At 38.2% G+C, this 27,554-nt stretch overlaps 3 protein-coding genes across 22 annotated transcripts in view; 2 read left to right on the top strand and 1 right to left on the bottom strand.

Moving 5' to 3' along the window:
* Nucleotides 1-27,554, top strand: part of LOC133653563 (gastrula zinc finger protein XlCGF28.1-like) — a 119,595-nt gene that overhangs the window by 48,189 nt on the left and 43,852 nt on the right. The gene's annotated exons all lie outside the window — the stretch shown is intronic.
* On the bottom strand, nt 1,796-10,880 carry LOC133653547 (zinc finger protein 239-like). Of its 14 annotated transcripts, none has more exons than XM_062052947.1 (7): nt 10,338-10,880; nt 8,803-8,904; nt 7,582-7,800; nt 5,970-6,120; nt 3,600-3,651; nt 3,097-3,146; nt 1,796-3,024 (listed from the first exon to the last, which is right to left on the bottom strand). In XM_062052947.1, exons 1-6 carry the CDS (start codon nt 10,459-10,461, stop codon nt 3,102-3,104), a joined length of 693 nt encoding a protein of 230 aa, XP_061908931.1. In that variant the 5' UTR covers nt 10,462-10,880; the 3' UTR covers nt 1,796-3,024; nt 3,097-3,101. The 14 variants fall into 14 exon arrangements, with proteins under 14 accessions (XP_061908931.1, XP_061908936.1, XP_061908923.1 ...); XM_062052952.1 differs by having other exon boundaries at nt 6,022-6,120; XM_062052939.1 differs by having other exon boundaries at nt 5,963-6,120; nt 10,338-10,875.
* On the top strand, nt 15,392-26,969 carry LOC133652997 (gastrula zinc finger protein XlCGF17.1-like). 7 transcript variants are annotated; one of them, XM_062051976.1, is made up of 4 exons: nt 15,392-15,687; nt 16,317-16,363; nt 16,467-16,543; nt 24,176-26,969. In XM_062051976.1, the coding sequence occupies exon 4, from the start codon at nt 24,226-24,228 to the stop codon at nt 25,258-25,260; it is 1,035 nt and encodes a 344-aa protein (XP_061907960.1). In that variant the 5' UTR covers nt 15,392-15,687; nt 16,317-16,363; nt 16,467-16,543; nt 24,176-24,225; the 3' UTR covers nt 25,261-26,969. The 7 variants fall into 7 exon arrangements, with proteins under 7 accessions (XP_061907960.1, XP_061907963.1, XP_061907961.1 ...); XM_062051979.1 differs by having other exon boundaries at nt 16,464-16,543; XM_062051977.1 differs by having other exon boundaries at nt 16,282-16,363.

The following is a 27,554-nucleotide window of genomic DNA, read 5'->3' as shown; positions in this document are numbered from 1 at the left end:
ATGATCAGACCCGCCTTCAAAAACCTGCACAACCTGCCATCCCATGCCGGAACTTAACCTTCTGTTGGCGTACAGTAAGCGATCTGATGCTTGATGGAATCCTGCTCTCTCTCTGTTTTCCCCTCCGTGTTTCATTGTCATGTTGTGTTGTTCCTGCAGCAAATCCCCGTTCCTGCATGGCGAGCTGTGCGTCTCGTCTTCCTAGTTTTCCCTCTTTGGTTCTCTGGCTTTCCCTTGGATCTCGGCCCTTCGCTTTGGACACAGACCTGTTGACGCCTCGCTTAGCCCCCGACTTCCTGCTCGTCTCACGGACCTCCGAGCTCTGCCTTGTCCTCCTGATCTTCCGCCTCTCACTCATTACTTCTGGTAAACACTCAGCAATTAATTCCTACACATAGTATTACACCATACACACTTTTGGATCTAGTTCACGCATGCCATTCTCTTGTTTAATATTATTTTTGTTTGATTATTGTATATATTGTTTATATATATATATATATATATATATATATATATATATATATATATATATATATATATATATATATATATATATATATATATATATATATATATAATAAATCATAGACAACATTGCCCCCTTGTGTCAGTGCTGTCTATACTCCTCCCGTACGTAACAATCAACATCCGTTCAGATCCAGTTCTTCTACCACAAAGTCAGTAATGGAAGTCACAGAAAAACATCAGCAATATAAAAAAATAATATACAATATGCCTCTTCATGGATGTGCAAAAAGCATTTGACACTATTGGCCATAACTTGTTTATGAAGAAGATGGAAAGATATGAGATTAAAACAGGATTTAGACAACACACAACATGTGCAGCTAAATGATGAAACATGTGAGATGTTCAGTTACATGTGGGGTCCCCCAAGGTTCAATGCTGGGTCCAAAGTCATTTATCTGATTCATGAATGATATCTGTAATGTGTCCACTTTATTAAATGTTTAGTTTGGAAAATATACTGTATATGTTTATGTCGGAATATCATAAAAACTATAAAACACAAATTATGATAGATAATATTGAAATAGAAGGCGTAAACATAAGCACGTGTTCAACAGTTATTATAGACGATAAACTAAGATGGAAACTACATATAAACCATTTAAAAAAGTAAATATCTATACCACTGAAATATTAAATATAACAAAATATACAAGTATTGACTAGATTTATTGTTCCCAACTTTTGCTGAAGCATACATTGTTTATTGCATAAAGGTCTGGGGACATACAGTACATATAAAACAATCACAAAACAATATTCATATTACAAAAGAGAGTAATAAAGATCATTAATAGAATTTATTATCAAGACCCAACAAATGATTCATAAAGTCACACATTTTAAAAGTAAATGATCTTGTATAAAACACAACTGCTCAAATGATGTATAAAGTAAATAATAATATACTTCCAGAAGTGGTCCAGAAGATGTTTCAGATGTGAACCAGTAAATATGAACTAAGAGGGATTTATGTGTACTAAAAAGCAAAGGTATGAACACATGTAAAACTAATATGTATATCATATAAAAGAGTTCATTTATGGAATCATTTACAATTATTTTTTTTTTAAAAATCTAACCCCTCATTATTTCAAATAAAGCAGTCTTATATATAAGTTCAAAAGTTATTTTTTAATATATATATATATATATATATATATATATATATATATATATATATATATATATATATATATATATATATATATATATATATATATATATATATATATATATATATATATGTATAAATGTTTATTTGTATGTAACATGTTTTGTACTGTTTACTCTCACCTTTTGAGTCAAATTGTTCTGTTCATTTTTAAATAAAAGTACACAATGTTGTATATTAATACATGTAATTGACTGAAAAAGCATATATCTAAAATATCTAATCTATAAATGTTAGAAGCATACTAACAAGATTGTGTTATACACACAACAATGATGTCACACATGTTATATGTGCTGATGTTGTTAGAAAGTCAAAAGTGTTGACAGTTTATTTCAAATCCTGCATCTTCATTTGCTGCTGCTGTTCTCACCAGCACACTTGTGTTTCTTACACTGGTACTTATACGAAAATCTTTCACCACACACACTGCAACTCAACACTTTCTCACCTGTGTGTATTCTCATGTGTCTTACAAGTGCTGTTTGGTGACAAAAGCTTTTGTTGCAGCTTGAACATAAATATGGTTTTTCACCAGTGTGTGTTCTCACGTGTACTTTCAAATTTTGACTTATTGCAAAACCTTTACCACAGACTGAACAAGAAAAAGGTTTTTCGCCAGTGTGTATTCTCATGTGTGCTTTCAAATAATGGCTTCCTCCAAAACCTTTACTACAGATTGAGCATGTAAAAGGTTTTTCTCCAGTATGTATTCTCATGTGTACTTTCAAATATTGACTTTGTACAAAACCTTTACTACAGATTGAACATGTAAAAGGTTTTTCTCCGGTGTGTGTTCTCATGTGTACTTTTAAATTTTGACTTGTTACAAAACCTTTACCACAGATTGAACAGGAACAAGGGTCTTTCAACACATTTTGTTGTACAAATCCATTATCACAGACTGAGCAGGAAAAGGGGTTTTCTCCAGTGTGTGTTTTCATGTGTTTTTTCAGATCACGATATTTAAAAGTTTTGTCACGGTGAGAACATGTAAAGTGTGTGTTGTCAGTGTGACATGTCTTATCATCTTCAGAGTCTTCATCATCAGTGTCAGGAGAGTGAGACGTTGTGTCGTCACTATCTGATAGTGGAGCTAAGATCTTGTCTGCTTGTGATCCTCCACAGTGGTCTCCATCAGCTTCTGTTGTCATGTGTTGAGTTGAGCTGCTGCCTGGAGGCTCCGCCTCTCTCTTCTCCTCACTTTCACTTTTGACCTCATCATCTTCACTCTTCACAATCACACCAATCACTGGGGATTCCTCCAAACATTCAAGCTGCTGTCCCTCCTGACGGATGCTGTGTTCCTCCTCTTCCTTATTGAAGTGAAAGATCTGTGACGCTTTGTCTTCCTTTTTAATTTGGGAGGGCTGTGGCTCCTCCTTTACCATTCTTATGCTCGACTCCTGTTGTTCAGGGAGATGTTCTTCACACATGTCTGCATGACACAAGAAGAGAAACACATTATTTAGAAATGTCCAGCTTTGCTGAGTCACATGAGCCATTCAGTTTGTTCGCATGTACTAAAGAAAACCAAGTTATTGTATAAACTTGGCCGAAATCTCCATTGGGAACAAACATGCCGGTCTTTACAACATTATTTATAGGAAAAGAAAACTCAGTTGGGTGGGGGGACTTTTTTACTAGAGATGGGCGTTACGGCCTAATATTTGGTTACTTTCTGTTGTAGCATGTTTATAACTACACTTCTGTTAAAATGAAATGAACATTTATTCTTCTGTTTGATACTTTACATTAGTTTTGAGTGATATTACAATTCAAATCAATCAAACTTCATCTATAAAACGCTTTTCATACATACAAAAATCCTACATAAAGTGATTTACAGACTTGAACACAATGACCCATATCCCTCATCCATTTCACATGCACACACGCACAGGATCCCAGGGTCCACCAGGGTTCGTAGGGTAAAAGTAAATCTGAAAGATAAGAAGGCACAATAACATAAAAAAACGTTTATAAACCATAAGAAAAACCTTAATTTGATCCTCAAACACAGGGCGAGCCAATGCAGGGATTTTGAAACTGGTGTAATGTGGGCCCGCCTTCTGGTCTTTGTCAGGACACAAGCAGCTGCATTTTGGAGTAATTGTAAATGTGCAATAAACTTTTTAGGAAGACCAAGGAGCAGCGTGTTACAACAATAAATACAACTCGTAATAAAAGCATGCATCGGCGTGTCCGTGTTGCCCTGAGAGAAAATAGGGCAAACTCGGGCTATATTCTTAGGAAGATAAAGACCTTTTTTTGATAGGTGGTATAAAGCTAGGCTCAGAATCAAAAATGACACCAAGATTTTTCACTTGGAGAGATGGGGTCAAAGACAATGCTTGTAGTTCTGATATGTGTTGCAACGTTATCTGCCATCCAGGATTTAATATCTAAAATGCAATTAAAAAGCGTATCAGTTGGTCTTGTCTTGTGTCCTCAGGAGACATAGAAATATACAGCTGTGTGTCATCAGCATAACTGGAAATGAATTCCATATTTCCTGATGACAGAGCCACCTGGAATTATCTGAATATTGAATAGCATAAAACCTGAAATTGATCTTTGAGGCACACCACATCCATTTCATGGATATTTCAAGAGCTTGTATCCATACTTAGCAATAATGTTCTGTCTGACAGATAGAAAGTGAACCACTTGTGAACCGTACAAGAGAGGCCCAGGAGGTGTTTGAGTCTATTTAAAAGAATGAGGTGATCTACCGTATCAAAGCGAGGATTAAGATCCTACTATACTTACTGTTAATGTTCATATTACTATTGATCTGGCCACTTTTGTTTACATTCAAGAACTGTAACTTCTGGTTAGCGGGTAGCATATCTTCCTTGTAAGAAACGTAGTTCATTTGTCACCATGAAGGCAAGAATTGTTGACTGAGAAGTGGCTTTGTACTGTAAAGAGAATGCTACAATGGGTTGAGAACGTGTTTGATTCCATCCCCATCCATTTTCTACCACTTGTCCCTTTTGGGGTCGTGGGGGGTGCTGGAGCCTATCTCAGCTGCATTGTCGCTGTCAAATTAGCGGGAACATATCAACATTAATTATCGCAATATTAAAAGCCCTATCATCTGCCGGATTTATATAATTTATAACCGTATATCGTCTTAATCGCGCAACCCTACTGTTTATTCAACTGGAGGTCCGAAGGCCAACTTGAACCATAGAATGACACCACACCGGCCCCCGTGCACAGTTCAAAACATGGTAAAAAATATTTATGCAGCAACTCCCTAAAGACACGAGAGTACTCCTGTTCAACAGTGCACATTGCTCGTGTTGTATAGAGGAACTTGGACCATGTAAACACATTAACAGATCCTTGCGTGTACATTTTAACATTCACTATAGGGGACGCTTGTATTTTTCATTCTAGAGCTATTTTCTTCAGAAATGTGTAACTTTCAAAATAAATACACCAAAAGCAAATGCTCGGTATTATTTTTTGTTAAGTCTTGGCAAGAATGAGGACTCAGTTGCAGACGGGGAATGATTGACGCAGGCTTTTATTCTGCAGTTTCTATGAACTCTCTTCAGACAGAGTGAATAAACAAATGGCTATAAACTCTAGACTCGATACACTAGAATAACAATCAATAGAAACGTAGCACAGGGCGTAAAACAATAAACAGAAAATCACTCCAGAGGGAGGAAAAATGGCGATCACAAAATCTACACTGATCTAATAACAAAAAAACAACAATCTAAGATTAGCTGCACGAAAAGAAAATCGCTCACGAAGAGGGGAAGACAAAAAGCTATAAACAGAAACTACACTATAAAGAGCTAAGAAAACTACAAATTAAAGCGCTCCAAGATGAGGGAAAAAAGAAGGCAGAGCACTATGAAATTAGCTCAAAAGAAACTGACCAAAAACTTTAGCAAATCAAAATCACTCGTCTTCAGAGGGTACAAAGAAATCAAGGAATAAAGCAAGTCAAGACTGTGGAAGACGGCTGGAGGTACACGATCAGACGATATACTCTGGCAACAAGACAGGGGAAGACGAGGACTATATACACATGAGGGAGGGTGACACAGGTGGGCACAATCAGGAAAGACATCAGACCCGTGACATCGAAGGAAGGGCAAGTGGCCTGAAACGAGAGGACGATTAGATTTTCAACATAAAACAGGAAGTTCGCCAGACAACCCCAAAACAGGACTTCCCTCACCGCGGTGTGACACTTTTCACCACAGACCTGTTCAAGATTAGACAAACATTGTACAGGGAACACTTAGCTGCCAGCCACAGGGGGGCTGCTCCGTTGTCCGTCATACCACGTGGAGTGAAGCGGTGGCAAAGGCGTGGGGTGGGGGTACTGTGCATATGTAGCCATGGACCATGGTGTGTGTTAAATGTATAGGCCTGGAGTCGCTCTGCAGACGGTGGCAAAGGAACAGTGTTTATGTTTCCATGTGTTGTTCACAGGTAAGGAGTTTGTTTCCTCTTTGCTGCACTGTCCTCGAGGGGAATCTTGAAGCAACTACATTGCCACCTCGCAGTCAGGGAAAATAATCAAGATTAGAATGGTTGTGTTTAAGCAGGTGAAAACAAGTTTAAAATTCTTACTCTAATTGTCTATTTCTGGTCCTCAAATTCATCCTGCAGGGCAGACGGTCCGATGTTATCCAAAATCATAAAAGTTTGAGTGTCCAGAGTTCTGCCCTCATCTTTCAATCATTTGTGGCAGCTTTGGGGTACTTTTAATGGCTGCCAGCATTCAAAGATGGTTTCAAATAGGTAGATATTGTCAACATCCTTGACTAAAAGGGTCGCTGGGCACGCAGCACTTCTCTTCTCCCAAGAGTCCATCGTGTGTCCAGCAACAACCGTTCCAACAGGACAGAAAGGTTCCCCTGAACCTGAGGTCTTGTCAATTTTGTTGAGAAGAAAGTTGATCAATTCCATTGTTTTGATTTTGGGGAGCAATACAAAAAGAGGCAACAAAAAGTTAAACAAGACAAGACGAGCCAAAGAGGCAAGCAGGGCAGACACGGAGAGGGAAGGGAGTGCGACCGCCTTTGCCAAGAGTCAAGAGAAAAAATCTCTATTATAAAAACCTACCCGTCCAATAAGTGACAAAATGTTCTCAAAGAAGACACTTAAAATACATGACATGACGCATTATCCCAGTGGAGAAAAACCTATAAACAGCTGGATCTTGACACTATAACTTTTTTGGATTTAAAACAGACTAAAAATAATATGAGTATGTTTTGTTAGTTAGTCTATGGACAACAATAATAAATAGCAGTAGACCACATAAATGTTGCTATTTGTAATTAGTAAAAACATTATAATCATGTGAAAATTTGTACAGCCCCTTGAGACACTTGTGATTTAGGGCTATATAAATAAACATTGATTGAAATTAAACATATACAACAGACCTATTCAACTGGCAGCCAGCGGGCCACATTTAGCCCACCAAAGCTTTTCATTTGGCACGCCGAACATTACCCAAATAGGCTTGATGAAACCAGTTAAACTTGGGTTGCTCGCGTATGCAGGGGGCAACAGCGAGGAATGTGTTACGATAAGCAGTAGTTTTGAGAGTAGAAGAAGACTACACTTTTGACCCTAAAAAAAATCTAATTAAATTGCAAAAATTGAACTTTTAACAACGACTGGACAACAAGGTATGAATGTTCTGCCCCGAACAAGTGCTCAAGTCATCGTTTCCTGTTGGACCCTTTAAAACAAGACAAGCATCAACGTTGGGAGAAATCCACATGTGTAAGCTTTATCACAAAACTTGGTCAAACCTTTTGCAAGTAGATATTGTGCATAAAAATATTTGCCCTGAGAATAAAATGATATCTGGATGTTGTGCTTACTTGGACTGTGATGAAGGTGTGAGAACTCAGGTGGTTTGTCTTCATGGTCTTCAGTCTTCACAGAGACAACAGTCAGGGGAAACTTGGTGAGATCAGCCTCCTCCTGCCCTGGAAGACACTCTCCCTTCTGAGTGATCCACACTTCCTCATCTTCCTCTTTAATGTGGGGGGGCTGTGGCTCCTCCTCTTCCTCTTTAATGTGGGGGGGCTGCTGGACGTCTGTTGGGTAAATAAAACCGAGAGAGAATATAAATAGTTTTTGACTGACACTGTTAACACAATGAGATTATTTGTGTTCTTGTGTGTGTTGTGTTAAAAGTGTATAGCCAAACAACCAATAAAACATGGGAAAGACTTCCTTTTGTGCCAGTTACTAAGATTACTTTAAAAGCTGCACAGTGAATAAAAAAACAGGTTTGGACATTTGGGACAATATGAAAAGTCTTTATAAGTACACTTTTTTAATGTGCACTTTTCTATATACATGTCGGCTTATTACCCTTAAGCATTATCTCTATCCATAAACTTGTAATGACATGGTCCTAACCATAACTTAAATATAAAAGACGTGGGGACGGCGTGGCTCGGTTGGTAGAGATTCCTGGTTCCATCAACAGCTTCTGCCATCCTAGTCACGTCCGTTGTGTCCTTGGGCAAGACACTTGACTTCACCCTTGCTTCTGGTGGGTCGTAGTTAGGGCCTTGCATGGCAGCTCACGCCATCAGTGTGTGGATGTGTGTGTGAATGGGGGAATGATAAATAAATGATAAATGGGTTATACTTGTATAGCGCTTTTCTACCTTCAAGGTACTCAAAGCGCTTTGACAGTATTTCTACATTCACCCATTCACACACACATTCACACACTGATGGCGGGAGCTGCCATGCAAGGCGCTAACCAGCAGCCATCAGAGGCAAAGGGTGAAGTGTCTTGCCCAAGGACACAACGGACGTGACTAGGAAGGTAGAAGGTGGGGATTGAACCCCAGTAACCAGCAACACTCCGATTGCTGGCACAGCCACTCTACCAACTTCGCCACGGAATGTGAAAAAAGTGTCAAAGCGCTTAAGCGCTATACAAGTATAACTCATTTACCAAAAGAACTAAAAACAATTCTCATACCAAAACTACTTAAAAACATTCATCCTTTGTTTTTGTCATCGTATAAAATTATTTTCTTTATGGTCATTTTCTTGGCTCGGCCAAAAGGAACTCTTACCAAAACATGTTGTACTATGCGGTGTTTTTATGGAGTGTGTCCATCCATATTTCCTCTTTAGAGCACAGCTCCCACATTCACTTGGAGACCATCTACGACACGCTGGAGGAAAGTCAGTCACTTTTATGTTCTTTTAATGAATCCAGTGTTGACTACTTTGCTTATTGAAAAATGATTGACATTGATTGATTTGATTGAAACTTAGGTTTGGTTGATATCAGTACTTCAGTCATCAACAATTATATTATCTGAGAAATGGACATTGAAAAAGTGTAGGTTGATTATTTACAATCCGGGGAGGTGGGATGTGGAGGGGGGAGGGTGTTAGTCTAGGCTTGTAGTTGCCTGGAGGTGTTCTTTAAGTGCGGTTTTGAAGGAGGATAGAGATGCACTTTCTTTTACACCTGTTGGGAGTGTATTTCATATTGATGTGGCATAGAAGGAGAATGAGTTAAGACCTTTGTTAGATCGGAATCTGGGTTTAACGTGGTTAGTGGAGCTCCCTCTGGTGTTGTGGTTATGGCGGTCATTTACGTCATGGAAGTAGTTTGACATGTACTTCGGTATCAGGGAGGTGTAGCAAATTTTATAGACTAGGCTCAGTGCAAGTTGTTTTACTCTGTCCTCCACCCTGAGCCAGCCCACTTTGGAGAAGTGGGTAGGAGTGAGGTGTGATCTCGGGTGGAGGTCTAGAAGTAACCTGACTAGCTTCTTCTGGGAGGTTTGGAGTCTAGATTTGAGGGTTTTGGTACCAGGAGGTGCATGCGTAATCGAAAAAGGGTTGAATGAGAGTTCCCGCTAGAATCTTCATGGTGCTTTTGTTGACCAGAGAGGACATTCTGCAGAGAAATCTTGTTCGTTGGTTGACCTTTTTGATTACCTTGGTTGCCATTTTATCACAATAAATGTTTAATTTCACTTAGTGATGCGTGTAGGTAAATGTGAGAATTTGTGGCCACTTCAAGGTTCGATTACGATTCAGGAGCTACGATTCCATTAATAATCGATTATTGATGCATCTTTAATTCATGAATATTGATGGTTTTACATTTATTTGTGTTTTTTTATTTTAGTTTCACTAAATGAGCGTTTATCACTTGTAACTTTTATAAACAGTGTATTTGTAAAAATACATTCCCATCAGAATTATTACATTTATAAAAATGACTGCAAAACTGGAGTTGTTTGGATCACTCAGTCAGGTGGCTCACTGCAGTCAGCCAATTATTAGAACTGTCTGCATTATTTTATGTACAGTTAATAAATCGATTATCATTATTGACATTTACTAATCGATTTTATAATTCTCCATATCCGAATTATGATGCATCTAAAAATCGAGTATTTCCCCCATCCCTACTTATAGGTCAGAATCAGGAAGTGTAATTAGACATACAACTATGAAATATATTGATTACAATGTAAAATATATTTGGGGACTGTGTGAGTGTTGTGTAAACATATTGATTAAAATTGTTACATACTGAGAGGAACATCAACCTCTTATAACACGTGAGAGTAAGAAGTAAACAAACCTGTTCTGTGTAACACAACTTGATGTTTCTTGAAAACAGCGTCCAGTAGTTGATGTTGTGGCTCCTTCTCCTCTTTTGTTCGAGAAAGTTCCTTTGTGTACTCTGCTATCGTTCTTTCGCCCATTTTCACACAATCACAACACTTTACACCCACACTTGATCTCTGCTTAGCGATGTGTTGATCACTTGTTGGTCTTTTTGTTAGCAGCTAACAAGCTAAGCTAACTAGCAAGCTAAGTTAGCACAGTAAGCAGCAACGTGCGTTCAGACAAATGTATCTGGATGCACAGAGTTATAAACGATGTCTACTGTATTAAACAGCATGCATGTGTACATGTACGCACTGATTAAGAAAACAGCGCTATATTAACCACTATAACGTATTCTCTATCAAACGCCATTTCGCTTTTTCCCGACTTGTTTTGTTCACACGCAGTCTTCTTCTTCTTCTTCTTTAAAGTTTTAAGGCAGCTGGCATCCATATGTGTTGCATTACCGCCATCTTCTGTTTTATTTTATAATTACATTACAGTCTCTCATTGAGTCCAGTATTATTCAAAAACTCCCATATTATTTTCCTTCCATTTTCAGTGTCCCCAAAATTTATCAGGCTCTTCAGAGTCCCACCCACAGGTCCTAGTATCCTCCGTTTTGCTGTCAAAGTCAGTATTTCTATATTATGCCTTTTCCAAACCCGCTTAATTTGATACGGAACAAACATACCCCTTTTTTCTAATATGTACAAAAGTCTCTCATTGACCATACGCTCCAGAATCTTACAAATGTTTGACATCAGGGCTATGGGTCTATGACTTCTTGGCTTACTGGCATCTTTTCCTGGTTTAGGAACTATGGTGCTTCTTCTCAGCTCCCGGGCAAAGATCCTACATCCCATACCTTATTAATTAGATACAAAAGCTTTTTGAGGCACCCATTGCTCAAATGTTTCATCATGCTAAACGTTACTTCATCAATTCCTGGGGCAGTTTGTTTTGTTTTGTTCAGTGAATATTTAAATTCCTCCAGTGTAAAAGAAGCATTCTCGGGCCCATCAAAAGCAGATTTTATACAAAATGCTCGGCTATTTTCCAATTTAGTTTTCCTTCGGCCTTGTTTTTCTGGCTCAGTCAAATTCTCAGAACTGTGAACCTTAGCAAAAGTCTCAGTCAATAATTCAGCCTTCTCTTTATCATTCACTGCAGTCACTCTTCCATCACTGAGAACAGGAAGGGCCCGACTTCTTCTATCCTCACCCATCTTTCTAACTACACCCCATACTTGTGTAATACTAATTTTGCTCCCAATAGAATCACAAAATCCTTTCCAATATTCCCTTGTAGATAATCTTATTGTTCTCCTGACCACATCTTGAGCTTGCTTATACTGAATCAGATGTTGAAAATAATGTGTCTTTTTAACCAATTTAAGTGCATTGTTCCTACTTTTAATAGCTATCTTGTAGGCCTTATTCCACCACGGTACAGTCTTGTTGATTTTACTTCCCTTACTCTTCGGGAAAGTTTCTGCAAGATACTCACTAGATAATCACTACTGTGACTTCATTGTCAACATCAATTTCTTCAAATTACTTTTTACTAACTTCTGCAAACTTTCCCCATTTTGCTTTTCCAAATACCCATCTTCCTCTTCCACTTTCCCTAATTTCAGGCACAATGATATTTAACTTACACAAAACTGGATAATGGTCACTTCCAATGGTCTTCTCTTTTTCCACTGACCAATCAGCTCCACTAACCACAGTAAATCCAGATTCTGATCAAACAAAGGTCTTAACTCATTCTCTTTTTATGCCACATCAATGTGGAATGCGCTCCCAACAGGTGTAAAAGAAAGGGCATCTCTATCCTCCTTCAAAACCGCAATAAAAGTACACCTCCAGGCAACTTCAACCCTAAACTAACACCCTCCCCGGATTGTAAATAATCACATGTAAATAATCAAATGTAGATACTTTTTCTTATGCTTTCTGATCTCTCTCTCTATGTCCACTACTTGCTGTACATATCCTACCAAGTCAGACCTACACTGTTTCAATGTCCATTTCTCTGTTCTCAATTGTTGATGACTGAAGTGATGATAACAACCAAACCTAGGGGCCAGGAAACGCCAGCATATAACCCCAATTCTTCTGAGTTTGCACTGGCTCCCTGTTCATTTTAGAATTGATTTTAAATCCTTGCTGTTTGTTTTAAAGCTTTACATGGACTGGCACCTCAGTATATCTCGGACCTCATCCAAATTTACACTCCTGCGCGCGCTCTGAGGTCCGAGAGCCAGCTCCAGCTCGTGGTGCCCAGGACGAGACTTAAAACCAGGGGAGACAGGGCCTTCTCTGTGGTCGGCCCTAAACTCTGGAACACGCTGCCCCTCCATGTTCAAACTGCTTCCACAGTGGAGTGTTTTAAGTCTCGTCTTAAGACCCACTTTTATTCTTTGGCTTTTAACACTACGTGAGTTGTGTGGTCTTCTGTCCTCTGTTGTCCTGTGTTTTTTTATTTTTTATTTTTTATAAATTTTGATGTCTATTTTACTGTTTTAATTGGTTTTACCCTTTAAAATCGTTTTTAATCATATTTATTTTTTATATTGTCTCTGTATTGGTTTTCTATTCATTTATTCTTTGTTTTTATTCAGTCATTGGTGTAGCATAATATTGTTTTTAATATTGTTTTTAATATCGTTTTTAATATTGTTTTTAATATTGTTTTTAATATTGTTTTTAATATTGTTTTTAACATGGCTGTGCAGCACTTTGGAAACATTCTTGTTGTGTAAATGTGCTATATAAATAAAGTGGATTGGATTTAATAACAAATCCAAGAGACGGCTTCAACCATGATTCCTGAATACATATAATGTCAGCTTTTTCCACTCTACTATAAATAAACGGTTTTAATTCTTGACCATTTGCAATCAGACTCCTAGCATTCCAATGAAGAACGACTATTATTAATATTTAGTAGCTCGCAACACATCTTTGATCTCCTCCCATCTTAAGCCTATCATATGCAAGTGGTGCTCTGCTGCCCTTACCACAGCTGGGTTCTTTCAGTTTCGGACTTCATCTCATGTGTTGCATTCATAAAAACCAGCAATAACACTTCTGGAGGAATTTCCTTTGCCTCAAACTCAACCATTACAGGTTCTGTTTCCAATTTCTCAGCTTCTCTCATCATTCTACGTGCAGTTTTAACCGTTTTATTCCTCCTTCTAATCTGTTCCAGAAGTTCCTCCATGTTGACCTTTACAGGGATCCCAGTTACTATGCCTCTGCATAGATTTTGCCTTTTCTCACCAACTTTCACCACTTTGTCCACCTTAACTTTTTACACGTGTCAACACTTTAGCCTTTTCCACCTGCTGCACAGAATCACAACCCAAAGGCAAATTTCCATCAGTCAGAACTTTCACAAATTTAACCTCCCCAATTTTATCCCTCATAGTCCTAGTCAGTCTCAGGGGATCTACCTTTTTCACCCCTAATTCTCCATAATCCTCACCTCACTATGAATTGATTAACGTGGACCCGGACTTAAACAAGTTGAAAAACTTATTCGGGTGTTACCATTTAGTGGTCAATAATACGGAATATGTACTGTACTGTGCAATCTACTAATACAAGTTTCAATCAATCAATCAATCAGTTGTACCATCGCAACTGCTACCACCACTATTTTCCTGCTTACTCGTTTTCTTAATTATTTACCATTTCATTGTCTCCTCCGTTGCCATAAATCAGGGGTGCCCATTACGTTGATCGCGAGCTACCGGTCGATCGCGGAGGGTGTGTCAGTCGATCGCCAGCCAGGCATTAAAAAAATAGTCCTAAAAATGAGCGATAATAAATCTTCACTACGATGTCACTTTCGTCACTTGATTGACATTCACGGCACCCGAGGGTCTTCTGAGATGACGCTGGCTGCTGCCAGCTCATTATTAAGAAACAATTACCGACAGGAAGGCGAGAAACACTTTTTATTTCAACAAACTCTGGCGCCGTACCTGTCGTCAAAACTCCAAAGACCGACTGCACAGTTGCACAATAAAAGCGCTGCTTCATCCTGCCTGCGCTAACAAAATAAGAGTCTCAGAAAGCTGGCGTGCACAAGCTAGCAAGCTACGGAGTTTGACGCCAATGTATTTCTTGTAAAGTGTATACAAAGGAGTACGGAAGCTGGACAAATAAGATGCCAAAAACCAACCACTTTCATGTGGTATTGGACAGAAAGGAGCACCTTTTTTCTCCTCCATTTGAAAATGCGGACGTTATCAGCCCCACTGTCTGATTTCTATCAATGCAAGTCATCAGAATCAGGTAATACACCAACTTATATTCTTGTCTTCATGAAAGAAAGGAAACTATATGTGTTAAACATGCTTGTATTATCTTTAAACACCTTTAACTTGTAAACAATATTAACTATATGTGTTAAACATGCTTGTATTATCTTTAAACACCTTTAACTTGTTAACAATATTAACTATATGTGTTAAACATGCTTGCATTATCTTTAAACACCTTTACCTTGTTAACAATATTAACTATATGTGATAAACATGCTTGTATTATCTTTAAACACCTTTAACTTTTTAACAATATTAACTATGTATTAAACATGCTTGTATTATCATTAAACACCTTTAACTTGTTAACATTAACTATATGTGTTAAACATGCTTGTATTATCTTTAAAAACCTTTAACTTGTTAACAAAAACATATATTTCATAAATAAGTAAATACAAATGATATATATGAATGAGGTAGATCCCCACTACTTGATCAATTGAAAAGTAGCTCGCCTGCAGAAAAAGTGTGGGCACCCCTGCCATAAATAGTAGACACTGACCCCACCATTGAAAGTATTGTTCGGAAAACCATCTTTATACTGCAGCAGGTTTGAGAAGCAGACATTTCCAAGTGGTTTGTGTCGTGATGTGCAGCTCAACTGACTGTAATACATCATGTGACCAGCAGATGGTGATGGATAATGATTGTCAGCTCTGGTAATGTCCACAGCATCGGAAGGGAAGTGGTATTTGCGCATGCGCGGATGATTGTGTCGTCCAGTACCAATCGTATCGTAAAACGCAACGTAGCAGTGTGGTCTCTAAGTCTGCATTAATTTTTTTGTACCTATTCTTCAATCGTATGAGAACCCAAACTTTATTAGTTCTTCGTGTCAGGATTAACTCGTCTCAGTGAACTTTGAAGCGTCTCTTCTCAGGCTGAGCTTGCTGGCTAACTTAGCTTACTAGTTAGCTTAGCATGTTAGCTGCTGACAAAGATACGCGGAAGTGATCAAGACATCGCTAAGAAGAGATCAACTGTGAGTATAAAGTGTTGGGATTGTGTGAAAATGTGTAAAATAGCAATGCTGAGATTGTTGCTGAATCAGCGACTAACTGGTTGTTGAAGAAATATTTGTAGTGTTAAAAAGAAAGATAGCAGAGTACGAGAAGGACATTTCTCCAGCAAAACGTTATAATTGATTATTAACATGAAATAACACTTGGAATAAGTTAAGTGAGTGGAGATGTTAAATAACGCACATTGCAACACGGCTTGGGTGAGTTTACACGGAAGCCATCTTTATTGTTGTACGCGTGCACTTGTGATACTGCGCAACATTTTTGCGCATGCTACGGGATCTCTGCAGGGACAGAATAGACGGTCACCGCTCTATGCATGCAGTCAGAACATTACATTACAGAGGAGCATTGTCAAGAAGTGAAAGGTTCAATTTTAGGACTAGATGGAACAATCCCATGATACTAAATAACCTGAGTAGAGTGGTAACAGTAGGCTACCTCCTTCGGAGCTGCTTCAAAGCGGTTATGGTGTTGGACCTAGTTGGGTGGGATTGCAAAATGGTGGACAGAGGAGGAGGGGGGATGGTTGACAGCTTCATTGGGGTCATCAGGTGGGAACCCTCCTTCACCGGTGTTTCAATGATAGGCCCACGACACCTCCAGAGGGCTCATCTGCAACACCTGGCGTCCCAGGTGAGCCCCCCTCTGCTTTTAACCAATATGTGATGTAGGTTGCTAGGACATCATAAGTGGAGCGTAAGATGAAGCTGATGTGAACTGCCTCCATGCACAGTAGCTCCCTCCATGAGACCTTTCTCCTCTCAACTCCTTCCCAGCTCATCCAGTGCAGTCCATTTCCTTCCGGTCACCGAGGTAGGAGCTGTTTGGGCTGCACATGGGTCACGAGACTCTGTTAGCGTCATTTCCAGCCTTACCTTTGCACACTTAAACTCCTCTACTAGGCTGGAAACAGGAAGCTCCAGAACACCTCTTCCATACAGTAAAATAGTTGGGTATGGAAATATATTTTTTGTATTTATTGGCAAACAACAAATAACTTTAATAAGAACAACTGCATTGTTTCCCACGTAGCTGCAGGGCTTTACGTCATCGAATTTGCAAAATTGTTATGGGGCATTTTCTCAATATCGATATATCCTTTCCTTGTAACATGATGTCTTTTTGGCGTCTCTGGGATTGATTGAAAACCAGGAAAGCCAACATTTAATTTGGTCCGTGTGAAAGTGTTTTATAAAGTTTAACAAATACAAACATTTATTTATTCATTACTCTTAAAGTAGCAGTAGAGTGGGAAAAACAAGTTGCCTTTATATTGAAGCTATTATCATATATATCTGATTTATGACACCCAAAGACTTTCAAAGTTTGCAAATAAATACATCTGATCAAAAATAGTATCAATCTCAAGGAGATTCCTTAGACTTAGACTTCCTTTTTATTGTCATTCAAATTTGAACTTTACAGTACAGATAAGAACACAATTTCGTTGCATTAGCTCATGGTAGTGCAGGATAAAAAAAAGCAATAAGGTGCATATATAAATAAATAAATAAACAGGTTACTGTACAGATAAATATATTGCACTTTTTCATATGCATCCACGTTTATGGATGTATGTTATATTGTCTTTTTTATTCCAGCGAGTTAATCCATTTTGGGGGGAGTTGAGGGAATAATTATGATGCGTTCAAGAGTCTTACGGCCTGAGGGGAGAAGCTGTTACAGAACCTGGAGGTTCTGCTTCGGAGGGTGCGGAACCTCTTTCTAGAGTCCAGCAGTGAAAACAGTCCTTGGTTGGGGTGGGAGGAGTCTTTGCAGATTTTCTGAGCACTGGTCAGGCAGCTGCTTTTTGCGATCTCCTGCATAGGAGGAAGAGTCCCAATGATCTTTTCCGCCGTCCTCACCACTCTCTGGAGAGACTTTCAGTCTGAGGCATTGCAGGCTCCAGTCCAGACAGAGATGCTGTTGGTCAGTAGGCTCTCTATAGTGCCTCTGTAGAATGTGGTGAGAATGGGGGGAGGGAGCTGTGCTCTTTTCATCCGACGCAAAAAGTGCATGCGCTGCTGAGCTCTTTTTACAAGAGCTCCGGTGTGTAGGGACCAGGTTATATTGTCAGTTATCTGCACCCCCAGGAACTTTGTGCTGCTTACCATCTACACCGCTGTGCCGTTGATGAAGAGTGGAGCGTGGCTGGACTGGTGCTTCCTGAAGTCAACAAGGATCTCCTTGGTCTTGTTGACGTTCAGTACCAGGTTGTTGGTTCTGCACCAGTCAACCAGATGTTTCACCTCTTCCCTGTAGTCCATGTCGTTGTTGTCACAGATGAGGTCCACTACTGTCGTGTCGTCTGCATACTTCACAATGTGGTTAGTAGTGGACCTGGCGCAGCAGTCCTGGGTCATCAACGTGAACAGCAGCAGACTCAGGACGCAGCCCTGGGGGGAGCCGGTGCTCTGGCAGCCCTGGGGGGAGCCGGATGGCACTGGAGGTGTTGTTGCCCACTCTCACAGACTGGAGTCTGTCTGTGAGGAAGTCAAGCAGCCAGTTGCATAGGGGGATACTGAATCCAAGGAGGGCCAGTTTGCTCACCAAATGCTGCGGGATGATGGTGTTGAATGCCGAGCTGAAGTCCAGAAACAACATCCGCACGTGTGTCCTTTCTTTCCAGATGTTCTAAGCTCAGGTGGAGTGCAGAGGAGATGGCGTCGTCTGTGGAGCGGTTAGGGCGATAAGCAAACTGGTATGGGTCGAATGTGGGGGGAAGTCTGGAGACAATATATTCCTTTACCAGCCTCTCGAAACACTTCATTATGATGGGGGTGAGTGCAACGGGGCGATAATCATTGAGGGAGGAGATTGTGGGTTTTTTTAGGCACTGGAATGATTGTGGCCGTCTTAAAGCATGATGGTACCACAGCCTGGGTCAGCGAGATGTTGAAGATGTCTGTGAGAACCCCAGCCAGCTGGTCTGCACATCCCTTAAGCACCTTGCCCGGAATGTCATCAGGTCCCGCTGCTTTCTGGGGGTTCACTCTCAGGGTTTTCCGGACATCCGCTGTGTCCAGGTTGAGCGGCTGCTCATCAGGGCGAGGGATGGATTTTCTCGCCGGAGTGGTGTTAAGTGCCTCAAACCTCGCAAAGTAGTTGTTTAGGTCATTTAGGAAGCTGATAATGTTGTCACAGGGACGGGTGGCAGCTTTATAGTCCGTGATGACCTGTTTGCCCTGCCACATTCGTCTAGTGTTCGTGGGGTTCTCGAAGAAGTCCTGCACTTTCTGACTGTGAGCACGCTTTGCAACCTTAATGGCACGGTTCAGGTTAGCTCTGGCTGTTTTTAATGCTACCATTTCGCCAGACTTAAAAGCTTTGTTCCGAGCCTTCAGCATTGCACGTACCTCACTGTTCATCCAGGGTTTCTCGTTGGCCCGTGTGGGGATGTTCTTGATCACACTGACATCCTCCATGCACTTCTGAATGTATGCGGACACAGACTCTGCATACTCCTCCACACATGTGTTATGATTATTGGTGGCGGCTGCCTTAAACATGTCCCAGTCTGTGGTTTCGAAGCAGTCTTGTAATTAGGGATGATGTTTGATAAGAAATTATCGAGTTCGAGCCTATTATCGAATCCTCTTATTGAACCGATTCCTTATCGATTCTCTTATCGAGTCCAGATTGTTGTATATGGAAAAAAACACACAATGTTTGGTTTAACAAATCACTTCACATTCTCTACTGTTGCTACCATATATAGTATTACGATATCTGAGTTATTGTGCAGAAATGTGGGGAAATAACTACAAATGTGCGCTGCATTCGTTAATCGTGTTACAAACAAATTAATTAGACTGATACATAATGTTGGATATAGAGAACATACAAACACTTTATTTATTGAGTCAAAAATAATAAAGTTCGACGATTTGGTAAAATTGCAAACAGCTAAAATGATGTGGAATTAAATGATGGAATGGATTAAATAAAGAAGTTAAACATTGTACTGATATGATCCACTTGAAGAGGTTGTTCAAATGAATAGTGCTTACAAAGTACAAAGAAGAAGAATTATGAGAAATACTTTCAACCTTATTGAAAATAAGATATTCTTCATCTCAGTATATTAATAATGACTGAATTAATTAATTACATATTACAAAACTGTTGTATATAATAATTCACAGATATTTTATTATAAAAAGGTCAGTAAATGATGTATATATTTGTAAACGCTATGAAGTGGGAAAGGGGTAGGATTAAATAAGCTTTACTTCTTCCTACTCCCGTAAAGTGAAATTATATGAAACTGTGATGTATTATACTGTAAGTGTGTTCATGTTCCAAAAAATTAAAGAAATAAAGAAAGCACTAGTTTATTAGACAGACTTGCAAACTCTGTTGTGGTGTAGGCTACAAGATAACATTAACATTATCAGACACATACAAAAGGCTCACGTTAACGTTAGCCACTGACTATGCTTAGGTAATGTTAGTCTTGCTAACATTACTGCAGTCCTGGTTGACATAAGAGGTAACGTTACTACAAGTGAGCAGATATGGAAATTAACCGGCAACAGTTAACGTTAGTTACTCACTGGCGTCACCGCCACTGTAGCTGGGGCTTGGGCAGCTGGCAGAAGAAAAGGGGCGTTCTTCGTCGTCTCTGCCGCTGCTTCAACACGTGTCGAAGACACGACACATTTGTTGTGCTTCCCCCCTTACACGAGAGCGAAGCCTGGCAATAATTGCATATTGCCGCTTCCTCATTTTTTTTGGTGAAATTAAGCCATGCCTTGGAGCGCTTTTTCCAGTCAATTTTTTTCCTGCTTTCCCCATCTGCGCCTAATGACTGTAATTTCTTGTGATGTCACACAGGGCATTTCTTGTCGGGACGGGATTCGTTCCCAGGGATTCGAATAAAGAACCAACTCTTTTTCTTTACTATAGTGGTCTCGATAACAGGTACCGGTTCTCAAAAAGGGATTAGAGTCCGAGGACTTGGTTCTTTTCTTATCGAACAACCGGGAAAACCGGTTTTGAGCATCATCCCTACTTGTAATGCTTCCATTGCTCCCTCTGACCAGGTCCTCACCTGCTTCACTGTAGCTTGCTTCCTGATCAGTAGGGGCTTGTATGCAGGAATTAGCATCACAGATAGATTGCCTGAGGAGCCGAGGTGGGGGCGTGGTGCAGCTTTAAACGCATGTTTAATATTGCTGAACACCACGTCCAATGTGCTTCCACCCCTGGTTGCAAAATTCACATATTGATGGAAATGAGGAACACAGTTTTCATGTTAGCTTGATTAAAATCCCCTGCCACGATGAAAACTCCCTCTTCCTTATTCCTTCCTTCAAACTTCCCGAGCCATTTTGAGAGATAATGAGGAAGCCAGCCCCGTGATTGCATGACGTCACACTAGGACCCACAGATCCCTTCCCCATCAACAACAAAGCGAATCAAGCAAACTCTGTGAGAGCAAACAATGATTAAATTTGGAAAAATTATGATCCAGAACCTTTATTTTTGATCCCGAATACAAAGAGAGTAATACGTTTTTGAAGCTGAGTGCTAAACGGATGCAGCTTTATTGTGACACTATAGCATCATGTAACATTGCTAGGTGCTAAACATACAAACTAACCATATTAAACCATAATAAAGCAAACACTTACTGTAATATTTTCACTCTTGCTGGGATGGCGACCCACGGGAGGCTCACATAATTTAGTTTAGAAGAAGATTCAATCTCAATCCTCATGAAGGGTTAAAAGAAGTTCCTGCAGGAAACATCTTTTGGTGTTTTTTTTCGCCATCTCGGGATGTGAAAGTTTACCAGCCTGTCGGTCCATGGCCACATTTGTCTACTAGCAGGTGAGAGATGCATGAATTATAATCTAGTATTTACTTTTAGCAAGTTTGAGACGAAGCAGAAGCAGCCGCCGGCTCAGTGTGTCAACAATAGCAGTGTAAGCTAGCATTAGCTCACTGCTATCGGTGCGTCGCTAAAATAGTCTGTCTGCGTTGGGGCTTATAATAACATTATCACTCATATTTGGTCCATTTTCAAGTCATGACATGTAAATGGAGGATTGTTGGCGCTTTCTGGATGTTTTTAGAGAGTATAATGAGCGCAACAGAGGACCCTCCATCTGTAGACATAATTGTTAGCTATTTATTTATGATTTTGAATGTACAAAAAAAGCCAAGCATATGTTATTGTCTTTCATAAGGATTGTGATTGACAAACAGCACATCTCTTTCCAATGTTTGCGTATTTTCAGTGCGACTGATCTGATAATATGGTCATAGTGCAGAAGCGTTCCTATTTTGATCTCAATCTACGGAAATTACAGAAGGTGTTCGGAATATTCAAAATGGCTGTCTGAGTTTGTAGCATTTTGTGAAGTTTAAACGGTATTTCCAAATACTTAGCGGATTGTAAATACAATTGTTTATGATTTAATGGTTACAAAACCAAACCCGACCCAGCAACACTCAGAACTGCAATAAACAGAGCAATTGAGAGGAGACACAAACACGACACAGAACAAACCAAAAGTAGTGAAACAAAAATTAATATCATCAACAACAGTTTTAATATTAGTTACAATTTCAACATAGCAGTGATTAAAAATCCCTCATGGACATTATCATTACACATTTATAAAACAAATTTAAAAAAGAACAATAGTGTCACAGTGGCTTACACTTGCATCGCATCTCATAAGCTTGACAACACACTGTGTCCAATATTTTCACAAAGATAAAATAAGTCATATTTTTGGTTCATTTAGTAGTTTTTCAAATGTACATTATTGCAATCAGTTGATAAAACATTGTCCTTTACAATTATAAAAGCTTTTTACAAAAATCTACTACTCTGCTTGCATGTCAGCAGACTGGGGTAGATCCTGCTGAAATCTATGTATTGAATGAATAGAGAATCCTTTTGAATCTTGGCAAAAATCTTAGCCACACGATTATCAAATGTAATAGGAAAATTAATTCATACTGACCAAACTGGCTTCATGGAAGGTCGACAATCTTCAGACAATACAAGGAAATTGTTTAATGTTATTTACTATGCTAGAAGTCTCCCTTTTCCCACAGCAGTATGTACTATTGATGCGGAGAAGGCATTCGACCGCATAAACTGGTCATTTATGTTTTGCACATTACGTAAATTTGGATTTGGAGATAATTTTATACAATGGATTAAGATGCTTTATACTAGGCCCATAGCATCAGTCAAAACTAATAATCATATTTCAAAACCTTTTTCGTTAAAAAGAGGAGTAAAACAGGGATGTCCTGCATCTGGATTGTTATTTAATTTGGTTATTGAACCCTTAGCTGCAAAAATAAGAAGTGAAGATAATATTCATGTTATAAAAATTGGCTCTCAGTATAATAAGCTATCGATGTATTGTGACGACATAATTCTCTACCTGTCACATGTTAACTCCTCTCTACACTATATCAATAATGTTATCACTGAATATGGCTGTTTATCAGGGTATAAAGTCAATTGGGACAAATGTGAAATATTACCACTTAACACTGCAAGAAATCACAAATTCAGAACTCCAAAATTGGGTTTGGTTTTGAAATTGTATTGCATTATTATGGTATTGTTGTGTATTGTTTTCATTTAAAAAAAAAAAAAAACGTTTTTGAATCGAGAATCGTGTTGAATTGAAAAAAAATCGATTTTGTATCGAATCGTGACCCCAAGAATCGATTCTGAATCGAATCGTGGGACACCCAAAGATTCCCCGCCCTAACACATATATATATATATATATATATATATATATATATATATATATATATATATATATATATATATATATATATATATATATATATATATATATATATATATATACACATATATATACATATATATATATTTATATATATACATATATATATATTTATATATATATATATATATATATATATACACATATATATACACATATATATATACATATATATATATATACATATATATATATATATATATATATATATATATATGTATATTTATGTGTATATATATATACGTATATATACATACATATATATGTATGTATATTTATGTGTGTATATATATACATACATATATATGTATGTATATTTATGTGTGTATATATATACGTATATATACATACATATATATGTATGTAAAACAATTACATACATATGTATGTATGTATGTATGCATGTATGTATGTATGCATATATATATATATAGGCCTTATCACCCATTCCTAGTGACAATTCCCCTCGTCCAGAATGTTTTTTCTTTTCTTGTGAATAATGCTATAAATAGTGTTGTGTTTGTCTGCCACTGAGATTTCAGACAGTCAAGCAATATCTTAGTTTTCTGAAGTACATGTAAACATGCTGAGTACATTGTTTGACTGCGCGGAGTTGGATGTTTCTAAAACAAGTTTGTCTTGTTGTGTCCTGCAGACGTCTGTGAAGAACATCTTCTCCCTGAGCAACAGTAGTGGAGCTTTAAGATGGTGAAGGAAGAGCCACATCCCATCCACATTAAAGAGGAAGAAGAGGCGACACAGACACTGCACATTAAAAAGGAGAAGGAGGACCCACTCACCCCCCATTTCAAAGAGGAAGAGGAGACGCCAGAGACCCCCCACATTAAGGAGGAAGAGGAGGAACACAGCATAAGTCAGGAGGGAGAGCATTTTGAATGTTTGGAGGAGTTCCCAGTGATTGGTGTGATTGTGAAGAGTGAAGATGATGAGATCAAAGGTGAAAGTGAGGAGAAGAGAGAGGCGGAGCCTCCAAGCAGCAGCTCAACTCAACACATGACAACAGAAGCTGATGGAGGATCACAAGCAGACAAGATCTTAGCTCCACTATCAGATAGTGACGACACAACGTCTCACTCTCCTGACACTGATGATGAAGACTCTAAAGATAATAAGACATGTCACACTGACAACACACACTTGACATGTTCTTACTGTGACAAAACTTTTAATCACCATTGTCATCTGAAAGTACACATGAGAACACACACTGGAGAAAAACCTTTTTCCTGCTCAGAATGTGGTAAAGGTTTTGTACAAAGTGGTGATTTGAAAGTACACATGAGAATACACACGGGAGAAAAACCCTTTTCCTGTTCAGTCTGCGGTAAATATTTTGCCCGAAGGCAACATTTGCAAATACACATGGTAATACACACTGGAGAAAAATCTTTTTCATGTTCATTGTGTGGTAAATGTTTTATACAAAGTAGTGAGTTGAAAGTACACATGAGAACGCACACTGGTGAAAAACCATTCATGTGCTCAATTTGTAGTAAAAGATTCACACAGAAGGCAAATTTGATCATGCACACAAGAATACACACTGGTGAAAAACCTTATACATGTTCAATATGTGGTAAAGGTTTTGCACAAAATCAATCTTTGAAAGCACACATGAGAACCCACACTGAAGACAAAACATTCATGTGCTCAATTTGTAGTAAAAGATTCACCCAGAAGGCATATTTATTAAGACACACAAGAATACACACTGGTTAAAAACCTTGTATATGTTCAGTATGTGGTAAAGGTTTTACACAAAGTCACTGTTTTAACGCACACATGAGAATACACACAGGTGAGAATGTGTAGAGTTGCAGTGTGTGTGGTGAAAGATTCTATTTTAAGTACCAGTGTAAGAAACACTGGTGAGAACAGCAGCAGAAAATGAAGCTGCAGGATTTGAAATAAGCTGTCAAGTCTTTAACTTTCTAACAACATTGGCACATATAACATGTGTGACATCATTGTTGTGTGTGTAACACAATCTTTCTAAGACGATTCATTCATAAATTAGATACTTTAGATTGGTGCTTTTATTTCAGTCAAGTACAATAATATACAACATTGTGTACTTTTATTTAAATATGAACATCATTTGACTGAAAAACTGAGAATAAACATTACGAAACATGTTACATACGGAACATTTTGTGTAGATATTCATAATTAACTTTTATATGTACCGTATTTTTCGGACTATAAGTCACAGTTTTTTTCATAGTTTGGCCTGGGGTTCGACTTATACTCAGGAGCGACTTATGTGTGAAATTATTAACACATTACCGTAAAATATAAAATAATATTATTTAGCTCATTCACGTAAGAGACTAGACGTATAAGAATTTATGGGATTTAGCGATTAGGAGTGACAGATTGTTTGGTAAACGTATAGCATGTTCTATATGTTATAGTTATTTGAATGACTCTTACCATAATATGTTACGTTAACATACCAGGCATGTTCTCAGTTGGTTATTTATGCGTCCGAGTCATACCAAAGACTATATAAATGGGACCCATTACCTCCCTGCTTGGCACTCAGCATCAAGGGTTGGAGTTGGGGGTTAAATCACCAAAATGATTCCCGGGCGCGGCGCCGCTGCTGCCCACTGCTCCCCAAGGGGATGGGTCAAATGCAGAGGACAAATTTCACCACATCTAGTGTGTGTGTGACAATCATTGGTACTTTAATCTTAATCTTAATCTTATAACATACACTTATTCAGCCTGTTGTTCACTATTCTTTATTTATTTAAAATTGCCTTTCAAATGTCTATTCTTGGTGTTGGGTTTTATCAAATACATTTCCCCAAAAAATGCGACTTATACTCCAGTGCGATTTATATATGTTTTTTTCTTTCTTTATTATGCATTTTCGTCCGGTGCGATTTATACTCCGGAGCGATTTATAGTCCGAAAAATACGGTATTCATAATAGTATTGTGTGGTATTTTTTTAATATAATGAAGCTTTACATATTTGTATTTCTAATTCTAAATGATTCCATAGATGAACTCCTTTATATGATATACATATTTGTTTTACATTTGTTCATACTTTCGCTTTTGAGTACACATAAATCCATCTTAGTTCATATTTACTGGTTCATATCTGAAACACCTTCTGGACCACTTCTGGAAGCATATTATTATTTACTTTATACATCATTTGAGCAGTTGTGTTTTATACAAAATCACTTACTTTTAAAATGTGTGACATTATGAATAATTTTTTCGGTCTTAATGATACATTCTATTAATTATCTTTATACCCCAAAAGGGACAAGCGGTACAAAATGGATGGATGGACTTTCTTTTGTAATATGAATATTGTTTTGTGAATATTTGATATGTATTTCCCCAGACCTTTATGCAATAAACAATGTATGCGTCCAACAAAATTTGGGAACAATAAATCTAGTTAATATTTGTGAGTATGCATTTTATTGTATTTAGTATTGCAGTCATGTTTGATATTTTGTTCTTTATATGATTTATATGTAGTTTCCAGCTTAGTTTTTCATTTATTACTCCAAAAATGTATTTCAATATCCATCATTATGTGTTTTACCTTTTTACAAAATCCAAAAATGATATATTTAGTTTTATTGAAGTTTATTGACAGTTTGTTGATGTCCAGCCATATTTTTATGGTCAAGTTATCTCTGGATAAAATAAGATGGGAGTTAAATCAAGCAGTATACATAATTATATATAATTATATATAATTACACTCACCAGTGACAATTAAGGACACTTGCATCCAGTTCATTGAGCAAAAAATGATAATATTAATATCAGCAGTTAATATTCAAACATTGTGAAGCTGGGCTATCTTGATGGAGGAAAGATGAAAGCACATGTACCAGGAGCAGCAGCAGCATTAAGAGGAAACATTTAAAATGTACTTCTAGAAATGTAAATGCAGTGAAAAAATACAAAAAAGAAATAGAAATAGAAAGTACTTTATTGATCCCTGGGGGAAATTCTGCACCACAGTTCGCTCACAAT

This window comes from Entelurus aequoreus, linkage group LG07 (assembly GCF_033978785.1).
Source record: "Entelurus aequoreus isolate RoL-2023_Sb linkage group LG07, RoL_Eaeq_v1.1, whole genome shotgun sequence".
Classification (NCBI taxonomy): Eukaryota; Metazoa; Chordata; class Actinopteri; order Syngnathiformes; family Syngnathidae; genus Entelurus; species Entelurus aequoreus.
The sequence above is the reverse complement of the archived record's forward strand: the minus strand, read 5'-3'. Positions and strand labels throughout refer to the sequence as shown.